General features: G+C 43.7%; 1 protein-coding gene across 6 annotated transcripts in view; it reads right to left on the bottom strand.

Annotated features, from left to right (window-relative positions):
- Positions 1-18,022, bottom strand: part of LOC106612862 (BCAS3 microtubule associated cell migration factor) — a 342,172-nt gene that overhangs the window by 191,700 nt on the left and 132,450 nt on the right. For all 6 annotated transcript variants that reach the window (XM_045724534.2, XM_045724533.2, XM_045724532.2 and 3 more), the window contains 2 exons: positions 13,153-13,349; positions 12,898-12,995 (listed from right to left, as the gene is read on the bottom strand). In XM_045724534.2, coding sequence (XP_045580490.1) covers positions 12,898-12,995; positions 13,153-13,349 — 295 coding nt within the window. The remainder of the gene's footprint in view (positions 1-12,897; positions 12,996-13,152; positions 13,350-18,022) is intronic.

An 18,022-nucleotide genomic window follows, 5' to 3' on the forward strand; every position in this document is an offset into this window, starting at 1 on the left:
TAAATACAGATACCTGCAGTATACCTACATAATACAAAAATACAGACACCTGCAGTATACCTACATAATACATAAATACAGACACCTGCAGTATACCTACATAATACATAAATACAGACACCTGCAGTATACCTACATAAATACAGACACCTGCAGTATACCTACATAATACATAAATACAGATACCTGCAGTATACCTACATAATACATAAATACAGATACCTGCAGTATACCTACATAATACATTAATACAGATACCTGCAGTATACCTACATAATACATAAATACAGATACCTGCAGTATACCTACATAATACATAAATACAGATACCTGCAGTATACCTACATAATACATAAATACAGATACCTGCAGTATACCTACATAATACATAAATACAGACACCTGCATTATACCTACATAATACATAAATACAGACACCTGCAGTATACCTACATAATACATAAATACAGACACCTGCAGTATACCTACATAAATACATAAATACAGACACCTGCAGTATACCTACATAATACATAAATACATAAATACAGACACCTGCAGTATACCTACATAATACATAAATACAGATACCTGCAGTATACCTACATAATACATAAATACAGATACCTGCAGTATACCTACATAATACATAAATACAGACACCTGCAGTATACCTACATAATACATAAATACAGACACCTGCAGTATACCTACATAATACATAAATACAGACACCTGCAGTATACCTACATAAATACAGACACCTGCAGTATACCTACATAATACATAAATACAGATACCTGCACTATACCTACATAATACATAAATACAGATACCTGCAGTATACCTACATAATACATAAATACAGATACCTGCAGTATACCTACATAATACATAAATACAGACACCTGTAGTATACCTACATAATACATAAATACAGACACCTGCAGTATACCTACATAATACATAAATACAGACACCTGCAGTATACCTACATAATACATAAATACAGACACCTGCAGTATACCTACATAATACAAAAATACAGACACCTGCAGTATACCTACATAATACATAAATACAGACACCTGCAGTATACCTACATAATACATAAATACAGACACCTGCAGTATACCTACATAATACATAAATACAGACACCTGCAGTATACCTACATAATACATAAATACAGATACCTGCAGTATACCTACATAATACATAAATACAGATACCTGCAGTATACCTACATAATACAAAAATACAGACACCTGCAGTATACCTACATAATACATAAATACAGATACCTGCAGTATACCTACATAATACATAAATACAGATACCTGCAGTATACCTACATAATACATAAATACAGATACCTGCAGTATACCTACATAATACATAAATACAGATACCTGCAGTATACCTACATAATACATAAATACAGATACCTGCAGTATACCTACATAATACAAAAATACAGACACCTGCAGTATACCTACATAATACATAAATACAGACAACTGCAGTATACCTACATAATACAGATACCTGCAGTATACCTACATAATACATAAATACAGACACCTGCAGTATACCTACATAATACATAAATACAGATACCTGCAGTATACCTACATAATACATAAATACAGACACCTGCAGTATACCTACATAATACATAAATACAGATACCTGCAGTATACCTACATAATACATAAATACAGACACCTGCAGTATACCTACATAATACATAAATACAGACACCTGCAGTATACCTACATAATACATAAATACAGACACCTGCAGTATACCTACATAATACATAAATACAGATACCTGCAGTATACCTACATAATACATAAATACAGACACCTGCAGTATACCTACATAATACATAAATACAGACACCTGCAGTATACCTACATAATACATAAATACAGACACCTGCAGTATACCTACATAATACATAAATACAGATACCTGCAGTATACCTACATAATACATAAATACAGATACCTGCAGTATACCTACATAATACATAAATACAGATACCTGCAGTATACCTACATAATACAAAAATACAGACACCTGCAGTATACCTACATAATACATAAATACAGACACCTGCAGTATACCTACATAATACATAAATACAGACACCTGCAGTATACCTACATAAATACAGACACCTGCAGTATACCTACATAATACATAAATACAGATACCTGCAGTATACCTACATAATACATAAATACAGATACCTGCAGTATACCTACATAATACATAAATACAGATACCTGCAGTATACCTACATAATACATAAATACAGATACCTGCAGTATACCTACATAATACATAAATACAGATACCTGCAGTATACCTACATAATACATAAATACAGATACCTGCAGTATACCTACATAATACATAAATACAGACACCTGCATTATACCTACATAATACATAAATACAGACACCTGCAGTATACCTACATAATACATAAATACAGACACCTGCAGTATACCTACATAAATACATAAATACAGACACCTGCAGTATACCTACATAATACATAAATACATAAATACAGACACCTGCAGTATACCTACATAATACATAAATACAGACACCTGCAGTATACCTACATAATACATAAATACAGACACCTGCAGTATACCTACATAATACATAAATACAGACACCTGCAGTATACCTACATAATACATAAATACAGACACCTGCAGTATACCTACATAATACATAAATACAGATACCTGCAGTATACCTACATAATACATAAATACAGACACCTGCAGTATACCTACATAATACATAAATACAGACACCTGCAGTATACCTACATAATACATAAATACAGACACCTGCAGTATACCTACATAATACATAAATACAGACACCTGCAGTATACCTACATAATACATAAATACAGACACCTGCAGTATACCTACATAATACATAAATACAGACACCTGCAGTATACCTACATAATACATAAATACAGACACCTGCAGTATACCTACATAATACATTAATACAGACACCTGCAGTATACCTACATAATACATAAATACAGACACCTGCAGTATACCTACATAATACATAAATACAGACACCTGCAGTATACCTACATAATACATAAATACAGACACCTGCAGTATACCTACATAATACATAAATACAGACACCTGCAGTATACCTACATAATACATAAATACAGACACCTGCAGTATATCTACATAATACATAAATACAGATACCTGCAGTATACCTACATAATACATAAATACAGATACCTGCAGTATACCTACATAATACATAAATACAGATACCTGCAGTATACCTACATAATACATAAATACAGATACCTGCAGTATACCTACATAATACATAAATACAGATACCTGCAGTATACCTACATAATACATAAATACAGACACCTGCAGTATACCTACATAATACATAAATACAGACACCTGCAGTATACCTACATAATACATAATACAGATACCTGCAGTATACCTACATAATACAGATACCTGCAGTATACCTACATAAAGCTGCACTTTTACGGAGATAAAACCTCATGACACATCACAGACAACACACACAAACACAACTGCATGTTGCTACAAATTCAAGACAGAAGAAAAGGACAAAGAAAGAGCTCAGTAAGAAAAGTGTCAGGTTGGTTTTGGGCCGACACAGTGAAGACGCTAGGAAGCAGCAGACGCGCTGACAGAACCAGTGGACATCACATCAGAGAGGTTGACGTTCTGTCACTCCCTCTCGCTTTCTATCTTTTCCTCCCTCTTTTATGTTTCCTAGAGATGACGCTACTGCTGATGATGTGGACTCTGGAGGAAGCATGTCCTTTCGCTTTCTCTCTCTATTTCTCTCTCTCCATCCTTCTTATCTATGGCTGCGCATGTGCACACACACGAAACCCCAAGCGGACATTTCCCACGTTCCTCCGGTGATTGGAAACACACTCCAGTAAAACGTCTGTGGGACCTAATGTCCAGGTGAGGAGAGAAAGGCTGCCAACTCTTCCTGTCACACACACACACACACACACACACACACACACACACACACACACACACACACGCACACGCACACGCACACGCACACACACACACACACACACACGCACACGCACACGCACACACACACAATGCAGACACACACAATGCAGATACACACAATGCAGATACACACAATGCAGATACACACAATGCAGATACACACACACACACACACACACACACACACACACACACACACACACACACACAATGCAGACACACACACACAATGCAGACACACACACATCTCTGATGTGATGTCCACTGGTTCTGTCAGCGCCTCTGCTGCTTCCTAGCGTCTTCACTGTGTCGGCCCAAAACCAACCTGACACTTTTCTTACTGAGCTCTTTCTTTGTCCTTTTCTTCTGTCTTGAATTTGTAGCAACATGCAGTTGTGTTTGTGTGTGTTGTCTGTGATGTGTCATGAGGTTTTATCTCCGTAAAAGTGCAGCTTTATGTAGGTATACTGCAGGTATCTGTATTATGTAGGTATACTGCAGGTGTCTGTATTTATGTATTATGTAGGTATACTACAGGTATCTGTATTATGTATTATGTAGGTATACTGCAGGTATCTGTATTATGTATTATGTAGGTATACTGCAGGTATCTGTATTATGTAGGTATACTGCAGGTATCTGTATTATGTAGGTATACTGCAGGTATCTGTATTATGTAGGTATACTGCAGGTGTCTGTATTTATGTATTATGTAGGTATACTGCAGGTATCTGTATTTATGTATTATGTAGGTATACTGCAGGTGTCTGTATTTATGTATTATGTAGGTATACTGCAGGTATCTGTATTTATGTATTATGTAGGTATACTGCAGGTATCTGTATTTATGTATTATGTAGGTATACTGCAGGTGTCTGTATTTATGTATTATGTAGGTATACTGCAGGTGTCTGTATTTATGTATTATGTAGGTATACTGCAGGTGTCTGTATTTATGTATTATGTAGGTATACTGCAGGTGTCTGTATTTATGTATTATGTAGGTATACTGCAGGTATCTGTATTTATGTATTATGTAGGTATACTGCAGGTATCTGTATTTATGTATTATGTAGGTATACTGCAGGTATCTGTATTATGTATTATGTAGGTATACTGCAGGTATCTGTATTATGTAGGTATACTGCAGGTATCTGTATTATGTAGGTATACTGCAGGTATCTGTATTATGTAGGTATACTGCAGGTATCTGTATTATGTAGGTATACTGCAGGTATCTGTATTTTATATTTGATTTGACAATGCAGACACACACACACACAATGCAGACACACACACAATGCAGACAAACCCACACTTCATCTCTCTCTCTTGCCCTCTCTCACACACCCAACCCTTTCTCTACCTGGCTGTTGTCACCTGTTTCCGTTAGCTGGAAGGTGACTTGGCTGGAGGGGTGTGTGTGTTGCCCACTACAATGAATATACAAAGACTGCCTCTGTGGCTGGGGTGGACCAGGTGAGCAGATATCATCTAACACACACACACACACACACACACACACACACACACTAGCTCACCTGCAGAGGAAATGACCTGCAGCACACCTCCACACCTGGACACTGAGGCCTGGGGCTGACTGACCAGGGGAGGGAGGGAGGGAGGGAGGGAGGGAGGGAGGGAGGGAGGGAGGGAGGGACATGGCAGAGAAGGCGGGAGAGGGTTTTAGGGAAGAAAGATGAGGGGGTTAAGGCAGTCGTCACCTGACCATTCTATGACACTGACTTCCCCTATGCCATCGGAAACCATGGTAACGTCCTTTCAAATCTCCCAGCCCGGCCAATCCCTCAACAGCTCATAATATCAACTCCACAACTCAACCTGCACAAGGACAAAACCATCAGGAGACTAAAATAACTATAAAACAACCATTGTGCCACCTGGGCTTTGTGAATAGACTACAAACAGCTCAAGTTTCCCCTCCAATTACTTAGGTGGGGCGATGTTGCCCCACATTCTAACTTCAACTGGGTTGAATAGAACATGTGGAATTTTGCCATATGGAAATAGAAAGAGAGATAGCGAGACGGGGAGGAACTAGAAAAAGAGTGATAGTGATAGAAAGCATTTCCGACAAGCATCCCCACATTGGGAGACTGAAATGAGTTCACCCCTCTGTTTCTATCATCTCTCCCTCCCGCTCTTCCTTCTGACTGCTTTCTCATTTTCCATCTCCTATTCATTTTGAACCACTTGTCAGCGATGCGACCCCCACTCTGCTTTACAGACGGAGTGTGTTGCAGGGCGGCAGTGTGCATTAGCCTTACTCTGCTCTGCCTCCGCTAGCTAGCTGGGTGTAAAAAATACCATTACAGCAGCCGTGGGGTCATCCAGATCGATCCATTATGGAGCTGAGAGGGCCGGCTGGGACCTACTTTAACACCCCGCCCAGGTGGATTATCCCACACTGCACTGGACACACTGTCAAAGTGAGTTAGTGTCAGGGAGACGAGGGGGAGATGGGAGGGAGACGAGGGATGGAAGGCGTAGGGAGAGGGGAGGCTCGTAGAGAGTGGGAGGCATATGCTGGGGAGAGAGAGGGAGGGACGAAGTGATAGGAGTGGAGGGACGAAGTGATTCGAGTGGAGGGACGAAGTGATTCGAGTGGAGGGACGAAGTGATTCGAGTGGAGGGACGAAGTGATTCGAGTGGAGGGACGAAGTGATTCGAGTGGAGGGACGAAGTGATTCGAGTGGAGGGATGAAGTGATAGGAGTGGAGGGACGACGTGATTCGAGTGGAGGGATGAAGTGATAGGAGTGGAGCGATGAAGTGATAGGAGTGGAGGGACGAAGTGATAGGAGTGGAGGGACGACGTGATTCGAGTGAAGGGATGAAGTGATAGGAGTGGAGGGACGAAGTGATAGGAGTGGAGGGACGAAGTGATTCGAGTGAAGGGATGAAGTGATAGGAGTGGAGGGATGAAGTGATAGGAGTGGAGGGATGAAGTGATAGGAGTGGAGGGATGAAGTGATAGGAGTGGAGGGACGAAGTGATAGGAGTGGAGGGACGAAGTGATTCGAGCAGAGGGACGAAGTGATTTGAGTGAAGGGATGAAGTGATAGGAGTGGAGGGACGAAGTGATTCGAGTGGAGGGACGAAGTGATAGGAGTGGAGGGACGAAGTGATAGGAGTGGAGGGACGAAGTGATAGGAGTGGAGGGACGAAGTGATTCGAGCAGAGGGACGAAGTGATTCGAGTGAAGGGATGAAGTGATAGGAGTGGAGGGACGAAGTGATTGCAGTGGAGGTATGAAGTGATAGGAGTGGAGGGGCGAAGTGATAGGAGTGGAGGGATGAAGTGATAGGAGAAAGAGAGTGTTGTCCCCAAACTTTGCATGGTGTCTACTCCAGGGTCGTCTCGGAGTGGACTTGTCAGTGTTAACGATGATGACAAGGACTTTTCCCCTGAAGAGACGTAAGGAATTGAGAGACAATGTTCCTGGGCTATCTATACCCAGAGAAACACATCCATCCATGCCTGTGTGCCCACAACAGCCCAGTGCCTTACAAGAAGGGTAAAGGCTGGCACTCTGCAGCTCTGTAGGATTGAGGTCATGTGTATTTAGGGATGGCATTGTCTCCAAACTGACATGTCGTCCCCAAAGTGACACTACACCCCTGCCACGCAGGCTTAGGGTGGGTGGGGGTACTGACATCTGTATGTGTGTATGCATGTTTGCTTCCTACATACACAAACATACCCATGGATGCATAACAGCAGAGACACTTAAGGGGGGCTGGAGTGTCCTTGCAGACGCACCTTCATGTCCCCACTCACACACACCACACAGTGTGAGGTTAAACAGGGAACACACAGCACATACCCGGCACATTGGTGTCCTTTCAATGGCTCTAAACAGCAGCTGCTCAGCATCCACTGCCCCCTGGCATTACACACACAGAACACCTATGGCATCCACTGCCCCCTGGCATTACACACACAGAACACCTATGGCATCCACTGCCCCCTGGCATTACACACACAGAACACCTATGGCATCCACTGCCCCCTGGCATTACACACACAGAACACCTATGGCATCCACTGCCCCCTGGCATTACACACACAGAACACCTATGGCATCCACTGCCCCCTGGCATTACACACACAGAACACCTATGGCATCCACTGCCCCCTGGCATTACACACACAGAACACCTATGGCATCCACTGCCCCCTGGCATTACACACACAGAACACCTATGGCATCCACTGCCACAGCACTTCACACAGATTCTCTCTCCAGCTAAAAAGTGCACTAACACTTCACACAACACTACATCCAGGCAGCTACCAAAACAAGCTGAAACCATTTACTGTCATCTCCCCAGGAAAGAGACGAGGAAGAGAAAAGAGGAAGAAAGAGAGGACAGAGAGAGGGAGAAATAGCAGTGGGGATAGAAAAGCCAGGCCTTCGTGTCTCTCACTCTCTCACCCCCCCTTTCTCCGTCTCTTACCCTCTCCAACACTCCCTCTCCTTCTCTAACCCTCCCTCTCTCTCTCTCTCTCTGTCTGTCAGACAAAGCGGTGTGGTGATAAGAATGGTATCTTTCACTGGCTGATTACATGGGTGTGATGACAAAACAGATCTCTGTTAGAACTGGTGCCACCAACTTATTGTCCTGGCAACCCCCAGGCCACCGGAAGACGTGAAACCCTTAGAGAGCAGAGGGGACAGGTGACAAGGACCCCATTGATGGGAGGAGAGAAAGAAGAGAGGATGGGGTAAAATAAGGGTGTATGGGGGAAAAGAGGAGGGAGTGAGGTCACGGGTAATCAAAGAAAGATATCCCCCCATTTCCTTAAAGGAAGAGATCATATGGCATAATGGTAGAGTTGTGAATGTGGCCACTATCTCTCCACACACAGGAGGCCTTTATGGCTGCTCAGGTAATTGTGGGGTGTAGGGTTAAGGATCAGTTACTCTGTGTGTGTGTGCGTGTGCGTGCGTGCAGATGCCCCTCTACCTTCCTGGGCAGTTGAAGGGACTCACCCATTCTCCCTCCGATTCATCCATCTCTCCACCTCTTACTACAACAGCTGGGGAAAGCCCCACCTGCCCTGGGGGCTGCATGACAAGGAGGGGCTGCACTGTGCTGGTGACAATACGTCTCTCTCAACTCAATTCAAGGGGCTTTATTGGCATGGGAAACATCTCTGTCTCTGTATCAGTGAGAGGCAGCAGCAGCAGCGTAAGCTGTGACAGTGTCAGGTGTAGTGTCTGGTAGTCTTGGATGTTCTCATCTCTCTAATGGCTGTCAGCTACAGATCCAACATTGATTAGACCATAAAGACCAACTGTTTCTGTTTAATGGACTAAACACACACACACACACACACACACACACACACACACACACACACACACACACACACACACTTTTAATGCCGACGGCAGTAGTGTTCTCTAAGTGTCTGTGGTGCCGTGATCTCTCCTTCTCCTCTTATCAAGAGGACACACACACACACACACACACACACACACACACACACGTGATAACTGACTCATGCCTGCATCTTCTCTCTTCCTCCGTGCTCCGTCGCCAGCAACAAAACAAGTTAGATCCCTTCCGATAAGTCACCCCAGCCCGGCACACACAAGCGCCTGCGGAGGGAGGGGTAAAGGAAGTGTTTTTCTCCAGAACAAGGAGCAACGTGTTTTCTTAACTGAGTCATAACAAAACAACTACCTATCCAGACTGTAGGGACGCTGTGATCCCTGTCAGAGAGATATCAGCACAGAGAAGATGAACAGCCTCTCTGTCTGTCTTTGTTTGTGTCCTCCAGCATTGTTTCTTTGGCCCCGCCGTACCACAGAATGATTCTGTGTAGTCTACCACTCACGCAGTCTACGACAGTGGAGCACACGCACACAGACAGCCCCTCATTGTGACTCTTAGGGAGCAGATAGACAGTATTGATAATGGCGGCTGCAGGTCCCATTCATTTTGTTTAGGAGGGAAAAGTGAGACATTGGCTGTAGAGCTTCCACTTCCCTCCTCCCTGCCCATAAAGATGTATGCGTGTGTGTGTGTGTGTGTGTGAGACCCAGTCCTAAGCCCCTGGGGAATGTCTTAGTAGAGTGTGTACTGTAAGATACAGCATATACAGAGATAACATCCCAGACACTGGAGAGACGGTCTATGAGTCCCAATGACTGGAAGAGTCTCTACAGTGGAACTAACTTACAGTATGACTGATGTTACTGCCACTAAGCACTTATACAAATCACAAGTTGCTGGGACCTTGGCTACATTAGCTGCAAAAAAACATGTACACACACAAACTGCACTAATCTATGGGAAAAAGAACACACACACACTTGTCCTTTTGAAGGTAAGAGAAAAGAGATGTGTGTGTGTGATAAGAGGCGCCACACTGGTGGCAGGCCAGAGAGCTGAGACTGATAGCCATCACTACCCTCCTCCTCTCCTCTGCCTTCATCTCTCATCCTCCTTCAGTCCTCCAGACAACGACAGAGAGACAGAGAGAGAGAGCCATAGAGAGAGAGCCATAGAGACAGAGCCATAGAGAGAGCCATAGAGAGAGCCATAGAGAGAGCGATAGAGAGAGAGCGATAGAGAGAGAGCGATAGAGAGAGAGCGAGAGAGAGCGATAGAGAGAGAGCGATAGAGAGCCATAGAGAGAGAGCGATAGAGAGAGCGATAGAGAGAGCGAGAAGAATAGAGAGAGAGCCATAGAGAGCGATAGAGGGAGAGAGCGATAGAGAGAGCGAGAAGAATAGAGAGAGAGCCATAGAGAGCGATAGAGGGAGAGAGCGATAGAGAGAGCGAGAAGAATAGAGAGAGAGCCATAGAGAGCGATAGAGGGAGAGAGCGATAGAGAGAGCGAGAAGAATAGAGAGAGAGCCATAGAGAGCGATAGAGGGAGAGAGCGATAGAGAGAGCGAGAAGAATAGAGAGAGAGCCATAGAGAGCGATAGAGGGAGAGAGCGATAGAGAGAGCGAGAAGAATAGAGAGAGAGCCATAGAGAGCGATAGAGGGAGAGAGCGATAGAGAGAGCGAGAAGAATAGAGAGAGAGCCATAGAGAGCGATAGAGGGAGAGAGCGATAGAGAGAGCGAGAAGAATAGAGAGAGAGCCATAGAGAGCGATAGAGGGAGAGAGCGATAGAGAGAGCGAGAAGAATAGAGAGAGAGCCATAGAGAGCGATAGAGGGAGAGAGCGATAGAGAGAGCGAGAAGAATAGAGAGAGAGCCATAGAGAGCGATAGAGGGAGAGAGCGATAGAGAGAGCGAGAAGAATAGAGAGAGAGCCATAGAGAGCGATAGAGGGAGAGAGCGATAGAGAGAGCGAGAAGAATAGAGAGAGAGCCATAGAGAGCGATAGAGGGAGAGAGCGATAGAGAGAGCGAGAAGAATAGAGAGAGAGCCATAGAGAGCGATAGAGGGAGAGAGCGATAGAGAGAGCGAGAAGAATAGAGAGAGAGCCATAGAGAGCGATAGAGGGAGAGAGCGATAGAGCGAGCGAGAAGAATAGAGAGAGAGCCATAGAGAGCGATAGAGGGAGAGAGCGATAGAGAGAGCGAGAAGAATAGAGAGAGAGCCATAGAGAGCGATAGAGGGAGAGAGCGATAGAGAGAGCGAGAAGAATAGAGAGAGAGCCATAGAGAGCGATAGAGGGAGAGAGCGATAGAGAGAGCGAGAAGAATAGAGAGAGAGCCATAGAGAGCGATAGAGGGAGAGAGCGATAGAGAGAGCGAGAAGAATAGAGAGAGAGCCATAGAGAGCGATAGAGGGAGAGAGCGATAGAGAGAGAGAGAAGAATAGAGAGAGAGCCATAGAGAGCGATAGAGGGAGAGAGCGATAGAGCGAGAGAGATTCTTCCTGGTTCAGACCAGGTAAGAATGTACTTTGTTGATTTTGGTTTTTGGTGAAAGGGAGTGAGATACCTCGTCAAAACAGGGCCTTGTGCTTCAAGCGAAGATATAGTGGTGATAAAACAAACAAGGCTAGGTTACTGTACCTTCTACATCCAAGACCTTTATCAACCCACTCAATCACCGGATCATAAGACCATACTGAACACACAGCAGAAATACCACAACATCATACCAGTCACATTGATCCTAATGGTGGCTTCACGATTACATAAAAACACAAGCACTAAATCCAATTGGGATTCTCACAAGATCAGTACAACAGCAATAACCCCTAGAGTACAACACTGTACGTACTGGCTTTCATCTCAACATGATTGGATTAAACCCTAACAGGATGAAGAAAAGGCCAAACGTAAAAAGACACTATCTTTAAAGCAGATCAATCTAATCTAATTCACAGATGAGACCAGAAAGGTTTACATTAGGTCCACTCATCCAATCACAATGCAGGGTTATGGTTATCACTAGGCTTGGATACTGTGAAAAGTCAGACTAGATGATCATGTTGGTCATTATGTGGCTGGTTTTAAAGGGTTAATGTGGTTGTGTGTCTGAACAGGAAAACAAAGGCTTGAGTGTAGGCTAGGCCCACAGCCAAAATGTTATGATCATTATGAATAAGACACAGTCGACACAGGTCATGGGTCTTGCATTTGTGTGTGTGTGTGTGTGTGTGTGTGTGTGTGTGTGTGTGTGTGTGTGTGTGTGTGTGTGTGTGTGTGTGTGTGTGTACACAGACACCCTCTGTATTGAACCAGGTACAGACATCTGTACACAGTCCCATACGACAAGACCAAACCAGACCAAACCACAGACAGACGGACGGACGGGACAGACGGTAGAGAATATAGTAGCACGGTTCCTACCTGATCCTGTATCAATGACCGTCCCCTGTCCCCTCCGTTCAGCCACCAGCCGAGAGGAACCAGGCATGCTGACTGGCTCAGAACGCACCGGCTGGATCCTATACACACAGACATGTAATGTTACTATGTGTGTTTATTTAACTGCTGTTATGCTGCATTTATTTACAGATTTCATGTTATTTATACAGTATCATTGAGACCTGTTCAAAATAGCATAAGTTACATACAACTACGGCAGCATGATTGTCCACCTACCTGAGACTGTGTAGGTCCAGGTCATCAGTGTGGAAGTCTAACAGAGGCTGTTGAATGTCGCTGGGGCCCTGGGACTGCAGCACGGAGGAAGAGGAGGAGATGACCGTAGTCTGACCAGATGGGTGGATGGTCTTAAACTGGAACTGAGGACCCATCCACAGCCGACGGTGAGGCCCTGTGTGGGTGACTATCTCCACCTGGTAGGGGCCAGACAATAACGTTAGCATTAGCACGCTAGAAACATAAAACCACTGGAATGGATAGTGCAGTTATCTTTGTTTTATTTCATTTAGGTAGAACTAAATACTGGTACTGTGTTTGTGTACAAACTGCTGGAAACCAGTTTCCCATTTGGGATGAATAAAATAACTACTCCAGCATCACTGTCCACATCCGTTCTAGATGTAAACCTATCAGACTAAAGCCTGTTGTCCACAGAGACAAGCCGCTGTAGTCCCAGTGGGCTGGCGGGCGGCGTGCGTTAGGGGAAGAGGAAATGAGGGAGACAGATTTCCATGGCAATGGGATTAGAGGACGAGCGTCAGAGCCACATTAGCGTCACTGTTTCGGAGAAATGCCACCGTGGCCGTTAAGGCTCAGGAACAGCTCTCTGCAGCGTCTGCCCCCCGAGTGATGGCATGATGGGCATTAAGATGACAGAGTGGCAGACTCCAGAACGGTTTGTCAGTAATGTTACACTAGATGGATGGGGGAGATGAGGAGAGGACACAACAATTCTAACTAGCTTTTACCTCTCTTTACACCCAATCTCTTCTTTTCTCTCCCCCTCTGCCTCAATCCCTCTCTGCCCTCTCCCTCAATATCTCTCTGGCTCTCAAAATCTCTCCTCTCTGCCTTAATCCCTCATTCCCTCTCCCTTATCCCCTCTCCAACTCTCTTTCTCACTAAGAGCTCCTCTCAATCCTTCAGTCTTGTTTATTTAACACAGGCTCCCCTCCTTCCACACTCATGTCTATTTGGCTGTGAAAGAGCCAAGACAGGGGTGACAGCATAGGGTCTCGTAATACGTCCATGGGGTGTGAATGATAAGTGGTTTGGCACAGCTGTGTAAATTAGGTGACAGACAGACAGACAGACAGCTCTCTTCAGTGTCGGGGCGCAGGGCCAGATATGGGTCTCTCTCCTCCGCCCTCCTGTCTGTCGCGCCCTGTCCTGACATACTGTGCCTGACAATACGACTTATCATAGGGTTGTGTATAGCTCACAGAACCACCAAAGGACTGTTGATAGAACAGCTTAGGGACGTCTGATATGAAGTCACTGTATAGCACAGGAGGTGGAGGAGGGAGAGAATTATAGTCTCCAGAGGCCTGGTCGCTACTGCATTAACCCAATAGAATGTGTCAAGACCGTCAGAGCCAGACCTGATGACTTGATGGAGGGGTGTTGAAACCAGGAGGATAAGGGGGAATCTGTGGTGCTGCTTCAAGCATTGTTGTCATCTCATGGACCTGAGAGCCCCTTACACTATTACGCACCAAAGCTATGTCCCAAATGGCCCCCTATTCCCTATATAATGCATTACTTTTGACCAGACTCTTATGGGCCCTGGTCAAAAGTAGTGCACTATAAAAGGAAAACGGGGACATTTGGGACACAAGCAATGTCTCCTGAGTCGCACTACATACAGCGCCCAGACGGACGGCACACACCAAAGGTCAGGATGTGGCGCTGCAATAGACAAAAGCAGGTCCATCTGATTCTGAACACTGCTGATAACCTAATGAAGGAATATCTTTTAATGACATCCACAAGACAGCACTGCTCTAACTCAATCTAGCCATGATCATCATACTATACATGCTTCACTATTTATCCTCCAGACTATTGTACAGAACACAACTGGCAGCATGACATTGGAATGCTCGTTACTACAAAGGATCAAGACCAGTGTTCTGCCTTCCAGTGCCGTTTCACATTTCAATTTGAAAGGCGACGAGGTAAGTGTGTTGGGATAAACTGAAGGACAAGTGAGATGCCATGTTGAGGAGCCTCATCCACTCCAATGATTTACAGTAGCTATTCAGTGTCAGAATTATTGTCGTTGAAAATTCACTGTCCTGTTTCCCGAGGATAGCACTGCTACAACCTCCAAGTCTTGTGGTATCTTTGTTGAGTGCAGTAAGTCAGAACCTCAGTTTGTCTGATAGACACCCCCCCCATAGTACCGTGTCCCCATCACTGCTTGGGAGTTTGAAGCACTACCTTATCAAAACAGCACAACTCCACCTAGTGGCCTGGCTGCCAATCTCCATTAAAAAGACTTCACCTGGCTAATAATAGCACAGCCCAAGCATAAATACGGCCAAGCTTCAGTATTTTTGGTGCAGGAGATGGTAGATAGATGGTAGTTGATTTGGCTCCCGGAAACACTATCATAGTGGCTACTAACCACAGACTAAGTTGGATACATTTACCCAACCCATTATATATGGCCAGAAATGATTGCTGGAGGAAATGAGATGGTTCCCTGCAGAGATCAGGCTTCAGACATGAGGGAGTGAAGGGTTAACCAAGCTGAAGAGAGTGGGGTCATACAGTTGAAATCAGAAGTTTACATACACTTAAGTTGGAGTCATTAAAACTCGTTTTTTCAACCACTCCACAAATTTCTTGTTAACAAACTATAGTTTTGGCAAGTCGGTTAGGACATCTACTTTGTGCATGACACAAGACATTTTTCCAACAATTGTTTACAGACATTACTTCACTTATAATTCACTGTATCACAATTCCAGTGGGTCAGAAGTTTACATACACTAAGTTGACTGTGCCTTTAAATAGCTTGGAAAATTCCAGAAAATGATGTCATGGCTTTAGAAGCTTCTGATAGGCTAATTGACATCATTTGAGTCAATTGGAGGTGTACCTGTGAATGTATTTCAAGGCCTACCTTCGAACTCAGTGCCTCTTTGCTTGACAACATGGGAAAATCAAAAGAAATCTGCCAAGACCTCAGAAAAAAATATGTAGACCTCCACAAGTCTGGTTCATCCTTGGGAGCAATTTCCAAACGCCTGACGGTACCACGTTCATCTGTACAAACAATAGTACGCAAGTATAAACACCATGGGACCACGCAGCTGTTATACCGCTCAGAAAGGAGACGCGTTCTGTCTCCTAGAGAGGAACGTACTTTGGTGTGAAAAGTGCAAATCAATCCCAGAACAACAGCAAAGGACCTTGTGAAGATTCTGGAGGAAACAGGTACAAAAGTATCTCTATCCACAGTAAAATGGGTCCTATATCGACATAACCTGAAAGGGGGCTCAGCAATGGAAGAAGACACTGCTCCAAAACCGCCATAAAAAAGCCAGACTACGGTTTGCAACTGCACATGGGGACAAAGATGGTACATTTTGGAGAAATGTCCTCTGGTCTGATGAAACAAAAATAGAACTGTTTGTTCCATAATGACCATCGTTATGTTTGGAGGAAAAAGGGGGATGCTTGCAAGATGAAGAACACCATCCCATCCATGAAGCACGGGGGTACAGCATCATGTTGTGGGGGTACTTTGCTACAGGAGGGACTGACGCATTTCACAAAACAGATGGCACCATAAGGAAGGAAAATGATGTGGATACATTGAAGCAACATCTCAAGACATCAGTCAGGAAGTTAAAGCATGGTCGCAAATGGGTCTTCCAAATGGACAATGACCCCAAGCATGTTTCCAAAGTTGTGGCAAAATGGCTTAAGGACAACAAAGTCAAGGTATTGGAGTGGCCATCACAAAACCCTGACCTCAATATAGACAATTTGTGGGCAGAACTGAAAAGGCGTGTGCGAGCAAGGAGGCCTACAAACCTGACTCAGTTACACCAGCTCTGTCAGGAGGAATGGGCCAAAATTCACCCAACTTATTGTGGGAAGCTTGTGGAAGGCTACCTGAAACGTTTGACCCAAGTTAAACAATTTAAAGGCAATGCTACCAAATACTAATTGAGTGTATGTAAAATTCTGACCCACTGGGAATGTGATGAGAGAAATAAAAGCTGAAATAAATCACTCTACTATTATTCTGACATTTCACATTCTTAAAATAAAGTGGTGATCCTAACTGATCTAAGATAGGAAATTCTTACTAGGATTAAATGTCAAGAATTGTTAAAAACTGAGTTTAAATGTATTTGGCTAAGGTGTATGTAAACTTCCGACTTCAAAATGTATCGCCATACAACTTATCTGTAACGTTAAATATTGTCACGTCCTGACCAGTAATAGGGGTTATTTGTTATTATAGTTTGGTCAGGACGTGGCAGGGGGTGTTTGTTTCATGTGGTTTGGGCTGTGTATTTAGGTAGAGGGGTATTCGTTTTATATGGTTCGGGGTGTGTGTGTATGTAGAGGTGTGTTGGATTTATGTGTTCCAGGGTTTTGGGTTTATGTTTTGTATTCTAGGATTTCTATGTGGTGTATTTCTTTGTTGGCCTGGTGTGGCTCTCAATCAGGAACAGCTGTACATCGTTGTTTCTGATTGAGAGTCCTACTTAAGGAGCTTGTTTTCTACCTGTCCCTTTGTGGGAGATTGTTTTTGCACTACTGTGTATAGCCTGTGAAACTGTCGTATTGTCGTTCTTTGTTTACTGTTTTTCGTGTTCACATATAAATAAAATAAAGATGAGCACGCAACTCGCTGCGCCTTGGTCTAATTCCTACGACACCCGTGACAAATATCCCAACCATACGGTGCATTCGGAGTATTTAGACCCCTTGACTTTTTCCACATTTTGTTACGTTACAGCCTTATTCTAAAATTAATTAAACACACAATACCCCATAATGACAAAGCAAAAACAGGTTTTTAGATTTTTTTGAAATGTTTAAAACAAATAAAACTGAAACA

The sequence above is a fragment of the Salmo salar genome, chromosome 09, assembly GCF_965601325.2.
Source record: "Salmo salar chromosome 09, fSalSal1, whole genome shotgun sequence".
Lineage (NCBI taxonomy): Eukaryota > Metazoa > Chordata > Actinopteri > Salmoniformes > Salmonidae > Salmo > Salmo salar.